The sequence below is a fragment of the Aotus nancymaae genome, unplaced genomic scaffold, assembly GCF_030222135.1.
Source record: "Aotus nancymaae isolate 86718 unplaced genomic scaffold, 86718_ANA_hifiasm-v0.15.2.pri h1tg000036l, whole genome shotgun sequence".
NCBI lineage: Eukaryota > Metazoa > Chordata > Mammalia > Primates > Aotidae > Aotus > Aotus nancymaae.
The window spans coordinates 48691294-48712842 of NW_026988450.1; the positions used below are offsets into that span (position 1 = coordinate 48691294).

Below are 21549 nucleotides of genomic sequence, written 5' to 3' on the forward strand. Positions count from 1 at the left end.
TTTTCAAAACTACACTGTACAGTCTGCCCCTTACTCAGGAGCTAATTATGCAGGCTTATTTTTAGATTTTCATGCTTTTTATTCTTTCTCCTTCCTGTTATCTGCCTATAAGTAATTTTTATTTTCATCAGCACCTACATCAGAATCAAAATCATGAGTCTCTTGCCTATGTTTTATCAACTCTATAGTATGAAATTATGGACTTACTATATGGGAAGATGATCTCTTCCAGTGATAGTTAAATTCATTTAATTTAATTTGGAATATAAAGACATGTCAAATCCACCAGAAAAGCATGGAATTAATACATTGGAAAAGAAAATATATGTACATTTTAAAACACACTTCAAATCACTTCTGGCAACCCCAGGTACTTGACTATTTTGTTTGTTTGTAAGTTCTGTGAAGTCAGGAATCGTGTCTGTCTGCCTTGCTGACCATTGTATCCCTAGTTTACACTTATTGTAGAAACATTTAACAAATATTTGGTAAATAGATTAAGTATACTTAGGCTAATTAAAGCACATTTTTAAACATACATTTATATGTGTATGTAATATATGTGGTACATATAAAAATAACTTTCAATCAAGTATAGACATTGTCAAGAAATTGTGAAAAGTTAGAGTTTTACCTTATTTGCAAGTCTCATGGATAGAAAACATGAGAATGCTGGATCACAGATAAAACATAGTTGATTACGTACAACAGATTGTCTGCAGATGTGCTAGTTCGAACCTCTAAGTTTCTGAGGATGACATGAAGAGGACCAACTGACATCTGCACACACAGGGAGTTGTATTATAGTAGACGACCCTGATTTGGAGGACCTGAATCTTTTATAATGGACAGCCTTTTAGCCTGCCTGCCCTTTTCTATCTTGGGAGACAACTATCTCTGTCTTCGTTGGCTGTTTATTATAGACTTCTCCTTGAGAAAACAGTCTGGACTGGGTATGGTGGCATGTGCCTGTAATCCCAGCTACTCAGGAGACTGAGGGAGGAGGATCGCTTGAGCCCAGGAGTTTGAGGCCAGCCTGGGCAAACATAGCAAGACTACATCTCTAAAAAAATAAAAATAAATTTTAAAAAAAGAAAAGACAGTCTGGGGAAAAGGCAGGCAATGCCTTTACCTATTAGATATGTGGAAATATGCTAGACCCATGGAGAATTATCCCCTAGTAGACATATACCCTAAAGGGCCTCTGTAAGGGCAATACTTTTTATCTAATCGAGGGATCAGCAAACTACAGCCTGTGGGCCAAATCTAGCCCACCACCTGTTTTTGTAAATAAAATTTTATTGGAACATAGACATATGTATTCATTTACATATTGCTTATATATTACAATAGTCAGAGTCAAGTAGTTGTAGAGTCAAGTAGTAGCAACAGAGACCATATGTCAAACAAAGCCTAAAGCATTTGTTCTGTCACCCTTTACAGGAAAAGTTTACTGACCCTTGATCTAGCCTAAATATTCGTCATATGACAAGGCTTTGTGAAATATGTTAACTTGATTTTTGTTTTAAAATATTTAAAACTTTAAGTTATTCTCTAAAACTTATTGACTTCATCACAATTACTGAGTTGCCTGTCTGTACTATAGTTTTCACATTATCAAGGGTTATTAAGAACCTATTATCTACCTCTGAATGTAAAATTTGAAAATAAATTTTAAAAGAACCTACTATCAATAATTACTGTATTTTCACCTTTAAAATAATCATGTAACGAGTTATCACAGTATAAGTGTTTGGTTTGTGAGCATTGCTTATTTGCCAGGTTTTTATTTTTGAAGACCACCACAATCAAGTAACTGAAATATGGGAGTCAGTATGACAAGGTGAAAGAGCTTCCTGGGTTCTGGAATTTCCAGGAGTCCCAGTCTGCAATTAATTGTCATTGAGATCCTTGACAGGTTGTTTCACCCTTCTGAGCTTTATTTTCTTGATCTGTAAAATGAATATATACTCTTACTAACTTACAGAATTACAATTAAAATTGAATAATGTAAATCTTCACATACAGTATGCACTTTGAAATATAGTTCTCTTTCTAAAATATAAACTTAAAAAAGTAAATCCTATATTTATATATCTCTTCACAGTTGGAAAGAACTGAAGTAATCTTATTCTATCTTCCTAAATTTTTATGGATAGGGAAACTAAGGCTCACGTTGTTAGGTGACTTTAGCTGAAGGTGACAAACTAGTTAACAAGTAAATTTAAATTAGAATTAAGCTTTCCCTGATTCCCAATTATTGTTATAGTAAATGATGTACATTTGACTGTGTTTGATAACAAATAAGTAAAATATCTGAACAGTCAGAAAGGAGACTAAAATATAACTTTAGAGTTTGTAGTCTCATTAAAAGACACCATAAACTAGTAAAGTTGCCTCTGCTCTAAGTTTTAACTCAAAAGTTCTTGAGTATATTTTTATTATTTCTCTTTAAGGAAAAATATTATCTTGAAAGATGTCATATTACACACCTGCATTTGCTTGAAACCTGGTAGCTTGATAAATCGATAAGATAACTGGGTCATATGTTAAGTTTTTTGAAAAACCAACCCAAACATCGATTCTAATAAAAGAATGTTACACATTTCCTTTTAAAATCTAAAAAGTATTTCTCAGGGCTCTTAAATTACCATATTCTGATACCAGGGGAAAATAAAATCTGGACTTAGAGTCTTGTTTGTACTTGGAGGGTTTTCCGGACAGGAAGGCAGTCTTGATGCAATGCAGTAAGCCACAATACCAGTGGGGCATTACAGGTGAAAAATCTGCAGCTGTACCCCTTCACCACAATGTATTACAACTGTATGCTGGAATATTTCCTGTACAAAAATAGGGTTTGGTTAACTTTGTTTCCCAAGAGTAGATCACATTGAAATGTTATAAAATCATGATTTCCTGCATTTGAATACTTGTGGTTTCTCAACTGGTTCCAATATTGTAAGGGTTTTTTTTTTTTTATGACTTCTATTAGTCGAAGATGTATAGAAGCTTTTCTTTTCCTTCTTCAAAATCAACTAAAAAGCAGGTACATATAAAAAGAAATAATATTATAAGCTAAAGCTTTTGAGATTGCAAGCACATTCATCTTTCGTCTCTTTATTGGTAGATTTTTAAATGAAATAGAAATTCAAAAACCAAATTACATTACCAGAATACATTTTATTTATTAACTATTGAAAAGTATCTGTACTCAATTTGTATCTGAGTGATGGATATGTGTCTCCTATTATAAATTATAAATAACTGATTGTAAGAAATGCTCTTTATGTTTAATAGGACAGTTAAGCCCTAACACATTCATAAAGAGAAACATCTTATTATTGTACAGAGGCAAAGCCGGTTTCTTAGCTTATTTTAACGTTTTAATGTTCATATTGCTGTCCGTTTATCCCTATCTCTAGATAAGGACTGTCTTAGTCACTGAACATGTCTATTTCATGCTCAGAGATCACTTTCTATTTTTTAACTATCTACTTACTCTCCTCCAGTCATCGATTTAAAACTCTTTCACCTATGTACTTCTCTGATTTTCTAGTACATTCCCCTTTGGGGAATGTATTTGGTCTTATCACTGTCTTAACATTGTATAAGTGTAGTGTATACTTTACTTTGTTACTGACATGAAATAGCTTTCTATAATTGAAATAAGAGTTTTGAAATTACTCTTTCAAATGTTACTAACTAGGAGCTTTCAGGGGCCAAAAGCCTCCCACCCCCACCCCCACCTCCCCCTACCCCCTGCTACAACACCTAGGGATATATGTCAAAAATAATTAGAGACAATAGATTAGTTTTAAAGTTGCTTGAGGCAGTGGAAAACAGTTGGGGTAAGCAGTAGGCTAACCAAAATGTTTGAAAGGAAAATGGGAATGAGATGTCCGTGGGGTTTTGAAAAGTTCCAACATATTCCTGGGAAACTAGAAGTACATGCTCATGAATAGGACTACGTACACACCCAGGGATGTGTGCATGCTGAGGGAAGACCTGAGAAGGTCCTGTACTCTCGCCTCTGTCCTTAAAGCTCTGTGCAAGCAGTAAGTAAAGGCCTAGGAGGAGTTGAAGGTATGCACCAGAGCACAAAGAGCCCTTCAACAAAGAATTGGACGCTTACTGGCTACAGACCTTTAAGGAAGTCTGTTTAATTATTAACTGACCACTACACTAACCAAGTGGAGAGTTGGCTAACCAAGTAGAGATTTCAATGGCCACACAATGAAAATTACAAACTTTACAATATTAGCTCATAAATATTACTAAGCAACACTGCAATGTATAACAAGGATAATAAACCCTAAGAAGGCTGAGCATGGTGGCTCATGCCTGTAATATTAGCACTTTGGGAGGCCAAGGTGGGCAGAGCACCTGAGATCAGGAGTTCAAGACCAGCCTGGCCAACATGGTGAAATCCTGTCTCTACTAAAAATACAAATTTAGCCCAGTATTGTGCTGCATGCCTGTAATCCCAGCTACCCCAGGGGCTGAGGCAGGAGAATTGCTTCAACCCAGGAGGCAGAGGTTGCAGTGAATGGAGATCATGCCACTGCACTCCGGCCTGGGTAACAAAGCAAGACTCCACCTCAAAAATAAATAAGTAAACAAACCCTAGGGAAGAGAAAGGGTCTGATTTTTATAGTTGCCATTGTTTACTTATAATAATATAGTTAATAATGTTATTTATTCATATCATAAAATTTTATATCATTAAAAATGCCATTTTCAAGAGAGTGGTATGAGATGGACCAAGAAATAAGAAAGTACAGCCCATATATTTTAAAAAAGAAATCAATAAGAATTGTCCTGAGGAACCCCAGATGTTGAACTCATTAGACAAATACTTTAAATCACGTATTTTAAATGTATTCAAAGAACTAAAAAAAGCCATGTCTAAAAAGCTAAAGTATGGGAATCATGACTCACCAAATATAGAATATTAATAATGAGATCAAAATAATTTTAAAAAACAGGTACATATTCCAGAATTGAAAAGTATAATAACTGAAATAAAAAATTCACTAGAGGAGGGTCTCAACAACAATTTAAGCAGGCAGAAGAATGAATCAGTGAGCATGAAGTTAGGTCATTTGAGATTATTGAGTGTGAAGAACCAAAAATAAAAAGAATGAAGAAAACTAGCTTCAGAGATCTGTGACACACCGTCAAGTGTACCAACATATGCATAAGGGAAGGCCCAGAAGGAAAGGAGAGAAAGGGCAAGAAAGGATATTTGAAGAATAATGGGCAAACATTTCCCAAATTCGATGACAAACATTTAGCTATACATCTAAGAAGCTGAATGAACTCCACATTAAATAAACTCAAAGATATCCACACCTAGATACAAACTGTCAAAAGACAAGGAATATTGAAAGCAACAAGAGAAGTAACTAATCACACTTAAGATTAACAGATACTCAATAAGATTAACAGCTGATTTCACATCAAAAGCCATAGAGACCAGAAGGCAGCGAGATGACATATTCAAAGTACTGAAATAAAAAGAACGCTAATGAGGAAAAAAAAAAAAAAGCTGCCAAATAAAGTAACTATAAATGACTGGGATAAGTGGCAAAAATCAAAATGTATTCTGTTTATTGCTTCCTAAGAATCCACTTTGAAAAAAAAAGTGGAACTGGAGATTGTAAATGACACATTATGGGGTCTTTCTTCTTTAATCTAAAAATCATTAAAGAGTGTAGCATTTACAACCAAAAGGTTTGCCACTTACTAAATGTTTAATCTTGAGCAGGTTACCTAATGTTAGTGAGCCATATTTTACTCATTTGTAAAATGGGAATACTTTCCCCCCTGAAATAATGTGTAAGAAAAATCTGTAAATTTGTATCTTGTAAAGGACTATTTAAAGGGTAGTTTCTTCTACCACAGCTGCCATCACTAACTGCTACAATCAAAACACAGATGATGGCAGAGATATAGCTGTTTTTCTCCTGCTGTAATTACCCGACTTGGCACCCTGGGAAGTCTAGAAATATAGCGAGAAGAGCGATGAAGACAGTATCCTCTGCTATAACCAAACTTTAATAACTAAGTCTAGAATGGAAACTGGCTTTGTACTCACTATCCAGCCTTACACAGTCAGCTACCCTGTTTTGTCATAGTTGAAGCAGACTGATAGGCTACATCAATTGCTAGATCTCCCCTCTCTACCTACCAAATCTTTATTATGCACATATATACAGCAAAAACACTTCCTTGGTATCCTTTGCCTGGGTTGCTTAGTGGGACTGAGTAGAGAAAGGGGTAATGGCCCAGCTTCAGCAGCCCCTGCACAAAGAAATCCATGAGGACAGATGGGCAGTCATTACTCTGCTAACAGTCTTGGCAGTACTATTAAGTAATAAAAACAAATTAAGTGCCAAAATATTCTTTGTACCAAAAATATTTTTAAATGGCCAACACACATGCAAATCTTCCCAAATTAGCCACCAAATGGAAACAAATTGTGGAATAACATTTTAAATGCAAAAATACATGGGCTTTTACCAACTGGCAGATATACAACCTAAGATATATTCATATGCAAAGACCGCATATGCTTAGAGTACAGTTTATTATGTATGGCTGGCTAATTTTTTAGGTCCTGTCAAATAATGGATAGGGAAACAAAATGTAATAAAAATATATATAATCTTGACAGTCATTTGAAATGTACCATGTGTTACTTGTGGAATGTTTTCCAGTGAAACCAATTTACTTGTTCCCACTTCCCATGACTCAGTACTAGATATTCAGGCTTTCTAAACTATTTTTTGGCAACCAAACTTTCTTGGAATAGTCATCTTTCCTTCAAGTTATTCAGCACAGGCATTAATAACAAATCCTCAGTTATAGATATTGTAACTAAAGATCATTCACGTCATCTATTTCAAACCTAAAAGCACATAATAAAGTTATTTTAAATAGATCACATAAAATAGAGCCCAGAGTTATTCCTTGAAAATAATTAATTGGTACCATATGAAGTTATAAGAACAATATAACCACATTAGATGTTTAGCTTAATTATGTCACCACCACCTAGGGATTAGTTGGGCAATGTCAACTTATAACTGAAAGACAAGAGAGGATTAGTGAGTTAAGTTAATGCAAAGTTTGTTAAAAATTACCATGAATGCAAAATAATTTGAATGAAAGTATCAGCATATTAAACAAGATCTTTTTAGAATAAAACTGTTAAAGAAGGTAGTATTGTTATCTTTAAGAATAATAGTCTGAGAACACATGGCATGCAGGCCAGGACTCAAGAAGTAGTAGTAGACTGCTTTTAGAACCACAGCCATTGTCTCTACTCCTCCTAAATCAGGTGTCAGTTCCACCACATGCTTCATTTCCTCCTTTTCTAGTCATCACCCAAACTATGATATTTATTTCTTCCTGTCTAGATACTGTTACCTACTCTTACCAACCTCCCTCTTCCTTAGCCTTCCATGCCCTTTCACTTTGCCCTCTGGAGCATCTGCTCCTTGATTAATGAACTCTCCCCTAAACCTCCACCTGTTCTTCCAGCATTTCTTCTACTCCATTACCTTGAATAAAATTTCACTGTCCCCTGGGACCTAGTTCACCACTGCAACCCTCTGAAGTGGAGGCTGTTCATTCTCTTGTGTCCTTTTTATCTCAAGGCCAGGAGAGGAATTGTTCTCCTTGCTCACCAGTGCCACTGGCCTTTACTCTTCTACCCTCTTGTCAAGTCCCCTTGCTTCTCATTCTCTCTAAGTATATTCTCATCCATCTTTGTTGTTGCCATCTACTAACTTTTCAGTCGTTCCCTCTCATTCTCACCGGTCCTCACCCCCTGTCTGCCAGCCTTTTTCTTCACTGCCATAAATGGCCCAGCCAAAACCCTACCTTGATCTCATATCTCTAGGAATCTTTTCCACTCCATTTAACTACTCACTCCCACACTCAAGCTCCGGATCTTATCATCATCCACAACTGCTGTGCCTCCTAAGTCATTATTCCAGCATCTCAAGCTCCCTCGCAGTCTTTCATAGCTCTCTGCCCTGCTTATTCAACAACCCCTACTACACTTATTTGTTAAACTATTCAGTAAACTCTAGTTCTCTGATTTTCTCTTTTCATCAGCTCACCGTTTTCATATCCTGTTTTAACTGGTTTGCATTCCTAGTTCATCATTTAAAATACCTTCTTGCAAATAAGTGCCCTAAACTTTATTGCTCTCTGTTTTTCCATTATACCCTCCTGACAAAAGGCTAGTGCTAAATGCACTGTAGCTGTGTGTCAGTACAGATAACTTCCTCTTCCAGTGTCCAGAATTGCCAGTCCCTTATTCAGTATTTTTTTGGGATTGCTCATTGGTGCCTCCAACTCAGAGTGGCTAAAAATGAACTTATGATCTCTCCTCCTCTACCCACACATACTGTATATCAGTTTTACCCATCCCTGTAAATGACATTAGCATATGGCTGCTCAGGCTAGGAACCTTTGAGTTATTCTTGACACTTCCCTCTCACTTCTCATAGCCAATGAATCAATAAAACTTATTAATTGGTATGTCTCAAGAATCTCCTACATATCACTCTGTTGCCACCAACCATACTCTCAGCTTTTAACATTTCTAGCTTAGACCTCCTAATTGGACTTATTGCATCCATGCTTGCCTCTTTTTAATCCATTGTCTTTAGTATCCAAAATCTTTGAAAAATATAAATTTGACATCACCTCTTTGCTTTCAACCTTTCAAAGAAAATAAAGTCAAAATCCTTAATTTGGCCTAAAAACAATACAGGTTTTATTACCCTTGTTTACAGGTGAGGGAACTGAGGCTCAGAATCATTAAGTAGGTCACCCAAGATAATAGAGTACTGATTTAAGTGGCAGGGCCCAGATTTTAGCCAGAGTGTGACACCAATGACATTTTTTTTTAGGATAGAGAAATAAGATAATATAAAAATGTTATCTATATGCTTTTAAAAGTAAATTTAGAGTTCAATATATATTTGAATATAATTATCTTTAAAATACTAATTATACTCAGTGATGTTTTTAGGTTTTGTTTTGAAATATTAAAGACAAATAGGCCAGGCACAGTGGCACATGCCTGTAATCACAGCACTTTGGGAGGCCGAGGTGTGTGGATCACAAGGTAAAGAGATTGAGACCATCCTGGCCAACATGGTGTAACCCCGTCTCTACTAAAAATACAAAAATTAGCTGGGCATAGTGGTGTGCACCTGTAGTCCCAGCTACCTGGGAGGCTGAGGCAGGAGAATCGCTTGAACCTGGGAAGTGGAGGTTGCAGTGAACCGAGATCACACCACTGCACTCCAGCCTGGTGACAGTGAGACTCTGTCTTAAAAAAAAAAAAAAAGGAAAAAGAAAGAAAAATAGAGTTGGCCTTTTGTATCTGTTGGTTCTACATCCATGAATTCAGCCAACTACCAATCAAAAATATTCAAGAAAAGATTGAGACCAGCCTGGGTAACATAGCAAGACCCTGTCTCTACAAGAAAAAAAATAAAAAATAAAAAATAAAAATATTCAAGAAAAGAGAATTGTGTTTGTACTGCACAGGTACAGACTTATTTTTATCATTATTCCCTAAACAGTACAGTGTAACAACTATTTACATAGCATTTACATTGTATTAGGTATCATGAGGAATCTAGAGATGATTTAAAGTATATGGGGGGATGTGCATAGGTTATATGCAAATACTGTACCATTTTATATAAGGGACTTGAACGTCCATAGATTTTGGTGTCCGTGGGTAGTCCCAGAACCCACTCTCCATTGATACTGAAGGATGATTATATGTTCTACCAATGGGAAAAAAGAATAAGTATGTGACTTTTATAAATGTATTTAAAGGCATACAATGTAAATTTTTCATAGGGGTTTCATTTGGAGTAAATTTAATAATATGCCTTTGTTAACTGAGTAAAACAGGACACATAAAGGAAAATTCTGACACATAACTGACATACTTTGCTATATACCTCCATAGTAGTTATCTATTGTTTTCTGAATTTTCAGAGTAGCTGAGAATATTCCAGCTGAAGTATGCAACTACAGAGCCAGCCTCACACAAGTTGTGAACTAAATAAAGTTTTTCTTTGGCATTCTTCCACATCTCTTGTTTTAAACTCCCACAGTTCCTCCTTCCCTAAGCCTCACTGTTGGTACAGTCCACATTCATTGCCCCCGAAGCTGCCTAATGACTTCCCACAGGGTTCCCAGCTTGGACTGCTTTATATTATGGACCTACTCCAACCCTTGCCTTGTACTTCAAAACTTACTGGTACTTTTTTTTAAGGTTCTATTCTGCCTTCCAATGTGCCAGCTAACTTTTATAAGCTATTATATATTAATTTTAATGTAGAATTTCAGGAGAAAATGCCAAAAACAAGTATTTTTTTGGCATATTTTCTGTATAGCCTCTTCACCAAAAACATTACATTGAACTTCACATTCCATTATTTGTATTACCAAAAACAGGTATATTAATATGCTTTTTCTTTTTGTGGGGAATGATAGGCAATTTTATATTTTTTGTTGTACTTGTGTTTATGCAACATTTTATAATAAACATATTTTTTAATTTTTAGCTATTTTAGCCCTTATGATTATGAGTACATAATCATATATATATATATATATATGATATGGGGTACATGTAATGTTTTGATATAGACATAGAATAATTAAGATCTGATATTTGATAGCACAACAAAGTCACTATATCATTAAATTATTAATATGCTTTTTCTCAACTCATTTGTCCTTGTCCACTGAGTGTGTGTGTGTGTGTGTTTTAACAGGGTCTCCATCTGTTGTCCAGGCTGTGTGCGGTGATGTAATCATGGGTCACTGCAGCCTTGACCTCCTGGATTCAAGTGATCCTCCCACCTCAGCCTCCCAAGTAACTAGGACCACAATAACATGCCCTCATGTCCAACTTTTTTTTTTTTTTTTCCTGTAGAGACAGGGTCTTACCAGGTTGCCCAGGCTGATTTCAAAATCCTGGGCTCAAGCAATCCTCCTGTCTCCACTTCTCAAAGCACCGGGATATATAGGCATTAGCTACTGCTACTGGCTTCCACTGAGATTTTTATATGTCTCTCTAGGAATTTATATCCCATTTACCATATCTCTTTCTCCCCTGGTTATGAGTGTCTTAAACCACAGGGCTGACTCACTGGCAGTCCAGAGAGTAGTTAAGCAATGATATATTCCTTTATCTCTGAAGTCATAGCATATATGGAAGGCCACACTTTAACAGGTATGTAGCAGAAAAGCATAATGAACTGTGGGTACAGTGTTCCTGAGCATCCAGGTTCATAGTTTATTGTTTTCTTCTCAAGTCCAACCATTATTAAGAAACCTAATAAGCAGAACTCTTAAAATTTACCTGATTCTGGTAACAACATATAAACTTCCAAAGTGTTCTTTGAGCATGAGAGGGGTAAAAAATGACTAACATTTCTTAAGCTCTTACTATGTGGTATTGACTAAAATGCTTTGTCTTATTTAATCTTTACAACAATTCATTAGGGTAGCTATATTCTTCTCCCCTTTTTACAGATATGGGAACTTGTATTAGAAAAATTAATTTGGGCCTGGCACAGTGGCTCATGCCTACAATCCTAGCACTTTGGGAGGCCAAGATAGGAGGATTGCTTGAGCCCAGGAGTTTGAAACTAGCCTGGGCAACATAGGGAGACTCTGTCTCTATAAGGAATACAAAGATTAGTCAAGCATGGTGGCACATGCCTGTGGTCCCAGCTACTCAGGAGACAAGTGGGAAGATTGTTTGGGCCAGGGAGATCAAGGCTTCGGTGAGCTGTGATCATACCACTTCACCCCAGCTTGGACAACAGAACAAGACCTTGTCTCAAAAAAATAAAAAAAAGAAAAATTAATTTGCCCAAGAAAAAATTAATGGAGCTAGGATTTGAATCCCAATGGATCTGATTCAAAGTTCATGCTTTCAACTTCTATACTTCTTTGTAGAGAATCTATAATGTGAGAGAGATGGGTTGAATCATCCAGTATGTGTACATTCATTCATTCATTCATGAATTATTCATTCATTTATTCAGCAACTCTTTTTGAACATTTGTTATATACACTATCCCAGGTGCTGTGAAAATTCAAATCTTAACCAAATGGAAATCATTCCCTCAAGGAATGTGTCCACCAGAGAAGATGTCATGTACAGAAATAACTATAACATGAAGTTTACAGTGATAAGAGCCCTAAAAGAGATTCCTATTTTTAAAAAATTATTGGTGTTCAGAAAAGGGAAAAGTATTTTTCCATCTGGGGAGGTGAAAAGGCTGAGAAAGGTGGTATTTGATTTGGTTCTTGATTGATAGGAAGGATTTAGACATGAGACAGTAAGAAAGTAGGGAGTATAGAGGTATTTCAGGGCGAGAGAGAATATAGGAACAAAAACCCAGAGAAAAGAAGTTAGAGAAAATTATGTCATGGAAGCAAGAAAAGAGAGAATTTCAAGAAATGGTGGCTAAAAGTGTAATGCCATGGATATGTCGCTTACCACTAACCAGAACATGTGCTTCTCTTTCATCACATTTAGCCTCTTCTGCATATCCATTTTGCTCTCCCTTCTTCCTTCTAGCATCTCATTATATATGGATACTCAAGTCACTGTTTAAAGAAAAGAAACTTAATTATAGGTGGAGGTAACATTTATTTCAACATTCATTCCTGTTGAAAGATTGAGAATTATTTATTTAGGAGAGAAAAGTTAAGAAGAAATCTATTCATTAAAGAAGCTTTTTTGAGATCCCATTATGTCCACAAACTGTTTTAGGTACTAGGAACATTTTTTAAAATAATGTGCCATTTCTGCCCTCAAGGATCTCAGAGTCTAATAAAGTAGACAAACATATAAATAAATAATTACAAAATATATTGAGTCCTATGATAGAGGAGTGTACTAGGTATAGAGATGACATAAGAGAGGAAGTGATCAGTTCTGAGGATGGTAATTAGGGAATGCTTCCAAAAAAGAAACACATCTGAGCCACTCTTTTATTTTTTAAGACAAATAGGATCAACCCACATGTTCTCATCCTAAACAAAATACTTTAAATTTAGTATTTCCTAGATGTCTTTTGTGTTAATATGTAGAGGTTTTTTTTTTTTTTTAGACAGTCTCACTTCATCACCCAGGATGGAGTGCAGTGGCATGATCTAGGCTCACTGCAACCTCCACTTCCTGAGTTTAAGCAATTCTCCTGTCTCAGCCTTCTGAGTAGCTGGAACTACAGGCGCGTGCCACCACACCTGGCTAATTTTTATATTTTTAGTAGAGACGGGGTTTTGCCTTGATGGTCAAGCTGGTCTCAAACTCCTGACCTCAGGTGATCCACCCACCTTGACCTCCCAAAGTTTTAGGATTACAGGCATGAGCCACCACACATGGCCTAGAGATATTCTTTATTCATTTTAACAGTTGTGTAGAAATACATTCTATAGATCTGCATGTTACATTTAACCAATCCTCTATTGACAGATATTCAACTTTTCTTATCAATAAACACAGTACTGAAGTACATACTTATACTCTTGCTTTGGAATCTCTGTAAAACAAATTCTTAGAAGCATACTTCCTACAGAAAAAAAAGAAAGTTTTGGCCAGGTGTGGTGGCTCACTCCTGTGATCCTAGCACTTTGGGAGGCTGAGGCGGGTGGATCACCTGAGGTCAGGAGTTCAAGACCAACCAGCCTGGCCAACATGACGAAACCCCTTCTCTACTAAAAATACAAAAATTGGTCAGGCGAGGTGACTCACGCCTGTAATCTCAGCATTTTGGGAGGCCAAGGCAGGTAGATTACAAGGTCTGGGGTTCAAGAACAGCCTGGCAAACATAGCGAAACCCTGTCTCCACTCAAAATACAAAAATTAGCTGGGCGTGGTGGCAGGCACCTGTAATCCCAGCTACTTGGGAAGCTGAGGCAGCAGAATCGCTTGAACCTAGGAGGCAGAGGTTGCAGTGAGCCAAGATCACGCCATTGCACTCCAGCCTAGGTGACAAGAGCAAGACTTGGTCTCAAACAAAAAAAAAAATTAGCTGAGTGTGATGGTGCATGGCTGTAATCCCAGCTACTCAGGAGGCTGAGGCAGGAGAATCACTTGAACACAAGGGGCGGAGGTTGCAGTGAGCTGGGATTGTATCACTTTACTCAAGCCTGGGTGAAAAAGTGAAACTCTCTCTCAAAAAAAAAAAAAAGTTTTTTTCTCATAATTGTACAGTATTTAGACGTGTCAGTCTTCTTAAACTGAAAGGTTATTAAATATTACATTTTTGCTTTAATTTGAATCTCTTTGAGTATTGGTAACGTTGAGTAACTTTTTGTGTTTACTGACTGGTTATAGTTTTTTTTTTTCTGTAATCTAATTGCCGTCAGGTTCTCGGATATTACCCAGTGCAAGCTAGTAAGTTTTCTTGTTAGTGTTTCATGGATGCTGGCATAAGGCATAAGACTCCTGGTCAGAAGCAAAGAAGTCTATTGCTTGTGGCATGGCAAGCAGCATGCGCATCATGTTTTCATTGGTTCTCCACATTCCAAAGTCCCACAAGGGTGATGCAGAAGAGCCCCTAGGGGGATGCTCTGCTTGCAATAGACATTTGGCACAGTTGAGGAACTTGTAAAATCTACCTTTTTTAAAGAAAGTCTTTTCTCTGTGATTATGTGTCATTTTCTCATTGATTTGTAAGAGCGCTCTCCTATCAGAATGAATATTCCTTGACCTGTCATCGAATATTACCTATCTTATCCTATTTTACTTTTTAAATTTGATTTTATCATGGGTTTCATGCCATACTTACAAAAGGCTACCCTATTACAATATTTTTTAAATACTAACATGTTTTTTCTCTTACGCTTTCAGCATTTTTATCCTTTGGAGCTTACTTTAAAGAATGATGTAGGGACCCACTTTGGTTTTACCAAGTGACTAGTCAGTTCTTGCAACTTCTTTTTTCATCTTTCTCCGATTTACCTGACACGGCACCTTCATTAATTTTTTTTTTTTTTTTGAGACAGAATCTTGCTCTGTTGCCCTGGCTGGAGTGCAGTCAGTGGCATGACCTCGGCTCACTGCAACCTCTGCCTCCTGAGTTTAAGCAGTTCCCCTGCCTCAGCCTCCCAAGTAGCTGGGATTACAGGTGCATGCCACCAGGCCTGGCTAATTTTTGTATTTTTGGTGGAGACGGGGTTACACCGTGTTGGCCAGGCTGGTCTCGAACTCCTGACCTCAGGTGATCTACCCACCTTGGCCTCCCAAAGTGCTAGGATTACAACCATGAACCACCATGCCTGGCCAGCACTTTCATTACATAGTAAAATTTTGTCTGCACTTAGCCCTTTCTCTGCTATTTTATTCTTTTCTTTTAATCTATTTGTATGTTACTACACCAGCCTTATCTTTTTCTTACTGTGGGTTTATAATACATTTAACACCTTGTAGAATTTGTTCCCATTATTACTTTTAAAATCTGGCTGTTTTTATGTATTAATTTTGAATTGATCTTTAAAAACAAACAGGATGAATCTACAGTAATATGAAAAGAAATTCTAACTACTGTCTTTTATAACCTTATTCTCCTCTAAAGGTCTTAATATTATAACTTTTATGAAGGTTTAATTTGAATTTCAACCAATATAAAAGCATAGTTTCTATTTGCAACTTCTAATTTTCTTTTATTTTAACATAGGTTCCTTGTAGCTTGGAATACTGGGATGAACTCCAGAAAGTTTTTGTTGCATTTAGAGAATTTAGTCTGTCTGAAAGCAAAGTTTGTGAACTGCAGTTGCCGGATATCAATCTCATGAATGACCAGAAGAAATTAGTATCTTCAGATCTTTGGAGAATTGTCTTGAACAGCAGTCAAAATGGAGCTGATGACCAAAGGTAATTCAGTGAAAGATGAGATGATAGCATTACCCTGGGAAACAATGATCAAGTCATCTTTTCCTATCTAGTGACCCCTCACTTAACTGTATCTCAGCTGTCTAGCAGCTGCATCTGTCTGAACAACAGATGAGAACCACAAAGAAAGACAAAATCTGATGTTTCAAAGTCTGTGCACTCAAAATCCTGTGTTTTTACTCATAATGCAGCTCTGTGAACCCTCACTAAGAACCTGTTCCTTAAATATAAAAAGAAAAAATAATACAAAAAAGCAAACTAAACAAAAAGTCTAGTCATCTTGACTCTCAAAATACAGAGGAATAGAGTCATATACACACCTCAGTAGAATCTTAATGACATCATAATCAATATGTTTAATGATTATCCTAGGGCATTAAAAGAAATGTTAAGTAAAATGAATTGTCCCCTTCTAAAAGGTAAATTTTAGAAATATTTTTGTCTTAATTGGTTTTTAAAAACTTTAAAAGGCAAGCCTCCCCCGGCAACAAAGTATGACTGTCTCCCAAAAAAAGATAAAAGACAAGCCTCCAGACATTAGGAAACTTGTCTAGCTAACCCATATAATTCATACTCAAAGGATTTTATGCAGCTAAAGTTTTATCCACCTATAAAGTCTCTTTGGGAATAAAAAATCCCTAGAGCTGGCCAGGCACAGTGGCTCAGAGCCGTAATCCCAGCACTTTGGAAGGCCAAGGCAGGCAGACTTCTTGAGCCCAGAAGTTCGAGATCAGCCTGAGCAATGTGGTGAAACCCCATCTCTATAAAAAATACAAAGCTTAGCGTGGTGGCACGCCTCTGTAGTCCCAGCTACTTGGGAAGCTGGAGGAGGAGGATCTCTTGAGCCCTGGAGGGCGAGGCTGTAGTGAACCGTGATCTCACCACTCCACTCCAGCCTGGGTGACAAAGTAAGACCCTGTCACCAAAAAAATAAAATAAAATCTCTAGACCAGATTATATTTCAGTGTTTACCTACTTAACACATCCACTGATTTACAGTAGAGAAAAATGGCTTCAGCAACCTATTCTTCAACACTTCTAGCTTACACACCCCTGCTAAGTCCTTTTGCTCATGCCCCCATAAAAGACGATAAACAAAGTAAACCACAACCAATGAAACAGTTTTCTTGGGTCATATACTATCATGTGCACTGTGAGGCTATGCTGTTCATTGCTGTCAATGCCCCACATGCCACTTCTCCTGATGGGCTGGCTTAGTGTTGTTCTCTTATTCCTTTTATGTAGTACCTCTTTCTTTCCCCTGAAACAACATTCTGACAATAACAGATAAAAAAAACCATCCACCATTCCAATACCTTGCAAATCAAATGTTTTTTCTTTTCTCTGTTACCTTTATTTTTGCCCATATGTGTACACGATTTTACAAGGTTATAATCATAGCATACCACTTTATCGTCTAGTTCTTATTTTTTATTATAAATTATTGTGAATACTTTTTCTTTGGAAATATTTATTTTTATTAATAATATATGTTCAGGCCTGGTGTGGTGGCTCACACCTGTAATCCCAGAACTTTGGGAGGCCGTGGCGAGTTGATCACAAGGTCAAGAGATCAAGACCTTCCTGGCCAACATGGTAAAACCCTGTCTCTACTAAAAATATAAAAATTAGCTAGGTGTGGTGGCAGGTGCCTGTAGTCCCAGCTACTCGGGAGGCTGACGCAGGAGAATCACTTGAACCCGGGAGGCGGAGGTTGCAGTGAGCCAAGATCATGCCATTGTACTCCAGCCTGTAGACACAGTGAGACTCTATCTAAAAAATAATAATAATAATATATGTTCATTGAAGAACATTTGAAAAATAAAACAACACTGCCCATAATCACACTGAGATAACTTCTGTTAACATTTTGGTCTGTAGCCTCATAGTCTTTTTCATTGATTATTTTGTATGCTTGATAATGTGTTATGTGTTTTATATTTCATATATTCTATTACTAGGTCATTTGGGCTCTTTAAAAATATTTACCTTCCTAACAGTTTAGCTATTATTACAGAATTAGTGAAAATGTATTAGAGAAGTAGTGTTTTAATTTTACTTATATATAATTCGGTAATAAAAAGAACACCCATCCTGTGATGAATTGTCAGATGAATGGAAAGATTGCCTTTTCTAAGTTTAGGTTATCTCATCAGAAACCAGGAAATATCAGAAAATAGAGCTATGGATAACTATATCGATTTTTTTAAAATTTGAGTTTCATTAATAGTATCAAGTTAGAACTGACTTCCTTGATTCTAATTATGAAATAATGTGTTTTCATCATTGAAAGAAGCATAGAGAAAGTTAATGCCTCGGAATCTGACACATTTATAAAAATTACTTTTGTAGTAAGCTTAGCAGTATAGAAATGTGGAACCTTTAGGAAACAAAAATTTAAGCAGACAATCAAAGTCAGGCAGTTTTTCACCAAGCTTCTGACATTGTGATCACAGATCTTTGTCCTCGCCAGGGGTGTTTCACCTTACCTAATATTTCACAATTGATCTCACTTTAAATTGTTTGGGATTAATCACTTTTTCAGGTAGAAATTGATATTAATGAAATTAAATTAGAAGAGTTGGTTTAAAAGTCAACATAATAAAACACTATTAAGGATAATATGTATCCTTAATATAATTCATCTAATTTCTAGAAAGAAAACAGTACTGCTTTGATAATATGCCAACATTTCATGCAGACAGAAAGCTTTTACAGTTAGCCTCAGTATATTCTGTCACATGAGAAATCTAAATCTGGACAAAAACCTGGCACTTTTATGATTAGAAATTGTCTTATAAGGGATAGTCTCAGTAGGTTGAGAAGGATTGACATTAGACATTACTAGAAGAAAGGTCACAAAAATACATTCCATGAAGCCTAATTTAAAGAAAAGCCTCTTGCCTATAATTGAGATGAAGTTTTAATGTTCCTATGGTAATGGCATCACTGTAAATATATAAATACAGGTAGTATTTAATAGAGGCAGAAGACTTCTATTCCACCTTTCAAGGTGGAAGACCTAGGTTTAAGGCCTGTCTCCATTACCAGTATGCTATTTGGTATTCAGAGATTAATTTCTAAACTGAGACTTTAAGGAATGAATAGGCACCAGCCAGTTCAGTGGATGACAGGGAGCCCCCAGTGAAAATGACTAAAGACAAAAAGAGTCAATAATTGGCTGGGCTCAGTGGCTAACACCTATAATCCCAGCACTTTGGGAAGATGGCTTGAGCCCAGGAGTTCAAGACCAGACTGGGCAATATAGTGAGACCTTTTTCTCCACAAAATTTTAAAAATTAGCCAAGCATAACGGTGCATGCCTGTAGTCCCAGCTAATCAGGAGGCTAAGGTGGGAGGATTGCTTGAGCCTGGGAGGCAGAGGTTGCAATGAACCGAGATCATGCCACTGTACTCCCTCCTGGGTGACAGAGCGAGACTCTGTCTCAAAAAATAAAAAATGAGTCATTAATTAGGTTCCAATATCTTTAATGGTTTGCTTAGTCATATGAAAACAAATGGATTGATGTTATTGTGGTTTTTGGGAGGGAGCATTTGAAGTAAATATTGACCTGTATGGTGTTGACCTTTGAAACCCTTCTTCTATTTGCTGTGTACTGGTCTAGGGGCAAGGTATGCAGCCTCTGGAGCCCTGGTCACGCTATCCATTTCAGCTGTTTATCTTACTCCCATCATGTATTACACCCATTACGTGTTGCTAAAGCCTAAGTAAACCTCTTATCAGTCAGGTTCTGACAGGAAACAGATGGCATGTCAGACTGGGTGATTGAGGAGAGTTTAATGAACTACGAAAGTATGGGCTAGGAACCCTGAGAAACGGTCCCAAACTTAGGCCAAAGGGAGCCAAGCGATAGAGCCATTATCAAAACTCTAACTCGGAGTGGGTGTTTGTAGCTATGTTTGGTAGAGGAACACAGCTAATGTACAGAGATCTGGCTGCAGAGGAACCAGGAAAACACATACTATTACCTCACTCCCCTTCTGCCTTCTAAGTTGCCTGTGGGTACCTCCCACTGACTGAATCCAAGAAGAAGCCAGAGGACAAAGTAGCCTGTTGGTACAGTCTAGAAAGCTCCCTTCCAGAGGCAGAGAAGAAGGTGGGGAATGGTAGAAGGTGGACTGAGAGAACAAACAGAAGACACCCAGCAAGCACACACTCATATTTGCAATTGGCAGCTTCTTACCAGGTGACTAGCCCTGTGAGGAATAAAAGGGAACCTAGCAGGTTCCCTGGGCTTGATATCAGTCAGATGTCTTCTGATGGATCAGAACTACTTTTTACTTTTTTTTCTCTCTCTTCCCTTACCCCTGAAGAGCTAACTCCAGAAATACTTATTTTGGCTGTGAAAAGTCACACAAATTACAGACATTTATCATATAACACAATAGTAACTGTGCAGATCTCAATATGTATAAGTTGTTTGATGATAATGTTAAACTCTTGATCTGTCCCAAGACGTTGGTACTTTCTTGTCCATATTTCATGGTCATCTTCTCACAGTATTAAAGCATGTGAGAGCAGATTGGTTATAAGGACTTTTTATCCTTACCCCCAAAATGCTGACTCATGACAGAAGGGATCTTGGAAAGAGAAATGGCTTAAGGGTGTATAGATCTTTCCTCATGTGATAAAAATTAAACCTCTGGTGAGTTTTATAAAGTGCTTCCATCTTTGGATGTGCTTTTTAGTATATATATGTATATATTTTTTTCTTCTTCTTCTTACTCCCTTAAGATCTCATTAAAAAAATCACTGTCCACTCATATTTGGTAATCTTTGAGATAGCAATCCACAGCCTGTGTGTGTATGAATGAGTATGTGAATGTGAAGAAGCTTTTCATTCCACAAAACCTTGGTTCTTGTGTATACAGACAGTGAAGGAATCAGAGAAAGCATGATGGTGGATAAGTCCCTGAATCATTTCTTTTCTCTCTGCTGGTTGAACTCTCTCTTCCCAAAAACTGACTGTGGCCTTCCAGATATTGTTTCTCTTCATTTGGCTACTTGGGTCTGCACTTTTAGATGTATCTAGATTTTTTGGGTAACTTGTTTAGTTTTATAAGCCATTCAGACATAAATCTTGACATTTGGAACTGCTTTGTCATCTGTGTTTCTAGTTACACACTGGTATAATCCAGGATTTATTCAGAAAATTCTCTCCTTTATCCTTCCCTAGGGCTAAAGCTGAGTTTTGTCTTCTCTTCCTTGAGTAGAAAAAATACTTACTTTTTTCACCAGGTTTGCTTTTGAGGCCCTTTGTTATTTCCTTTTAGTTGGTTATTGAACTCTGTGTACAAAGTCCTCCAGGGAGTTGGCCTTTGCCATGTAGTTCTTCTCACATACACAGACCCCGAAGTACTCAGGTGCTCCTCAGGTCTCAGAGTTCTTGGATGATGGTGCTTATGAACTCTCTTTGTCATGTTGCTTACTCTGAACCTTGAGAGATTACTCTTCCTTTTTTTTTTTTGTAAGTTAGATTTAAAGGAGTGTTTTACCTGAGGGCTAATTTAAGGTTATTTTTCAAACTACAAATTGGAGCACATTCGTGGGTTATTAAATAACTGGT

At 36.9% G+C, this 21549-nt stretch overlaps 1 protein-coding gene across 6 annotated transcripts in view; it reads left to right on the forward strand.

Annotated features, from left to right (window-relative positions):
- Window positions 1–21549, forward strand: part of VPS13B (vacuolar protein sorting 13 homolog B) — an 839649-nt gene that overhangs the window by 717223 nt on the left and 100877 nt on the right. For all 6 annotated transcript variants that reach the window (XM_012455820.2, XM_021675751.2, XM_021675750.2 and 3 more), the window contains exon 40: window positions 15747–15943. In XM_012455820.2, coding sequence (XP_012311243.2) covers window positions 15747–15943 — 197 coding nt within the window. The remainder of the gene's footprint in view (window positions 1–15746; window positions 15944–21549) is intronic.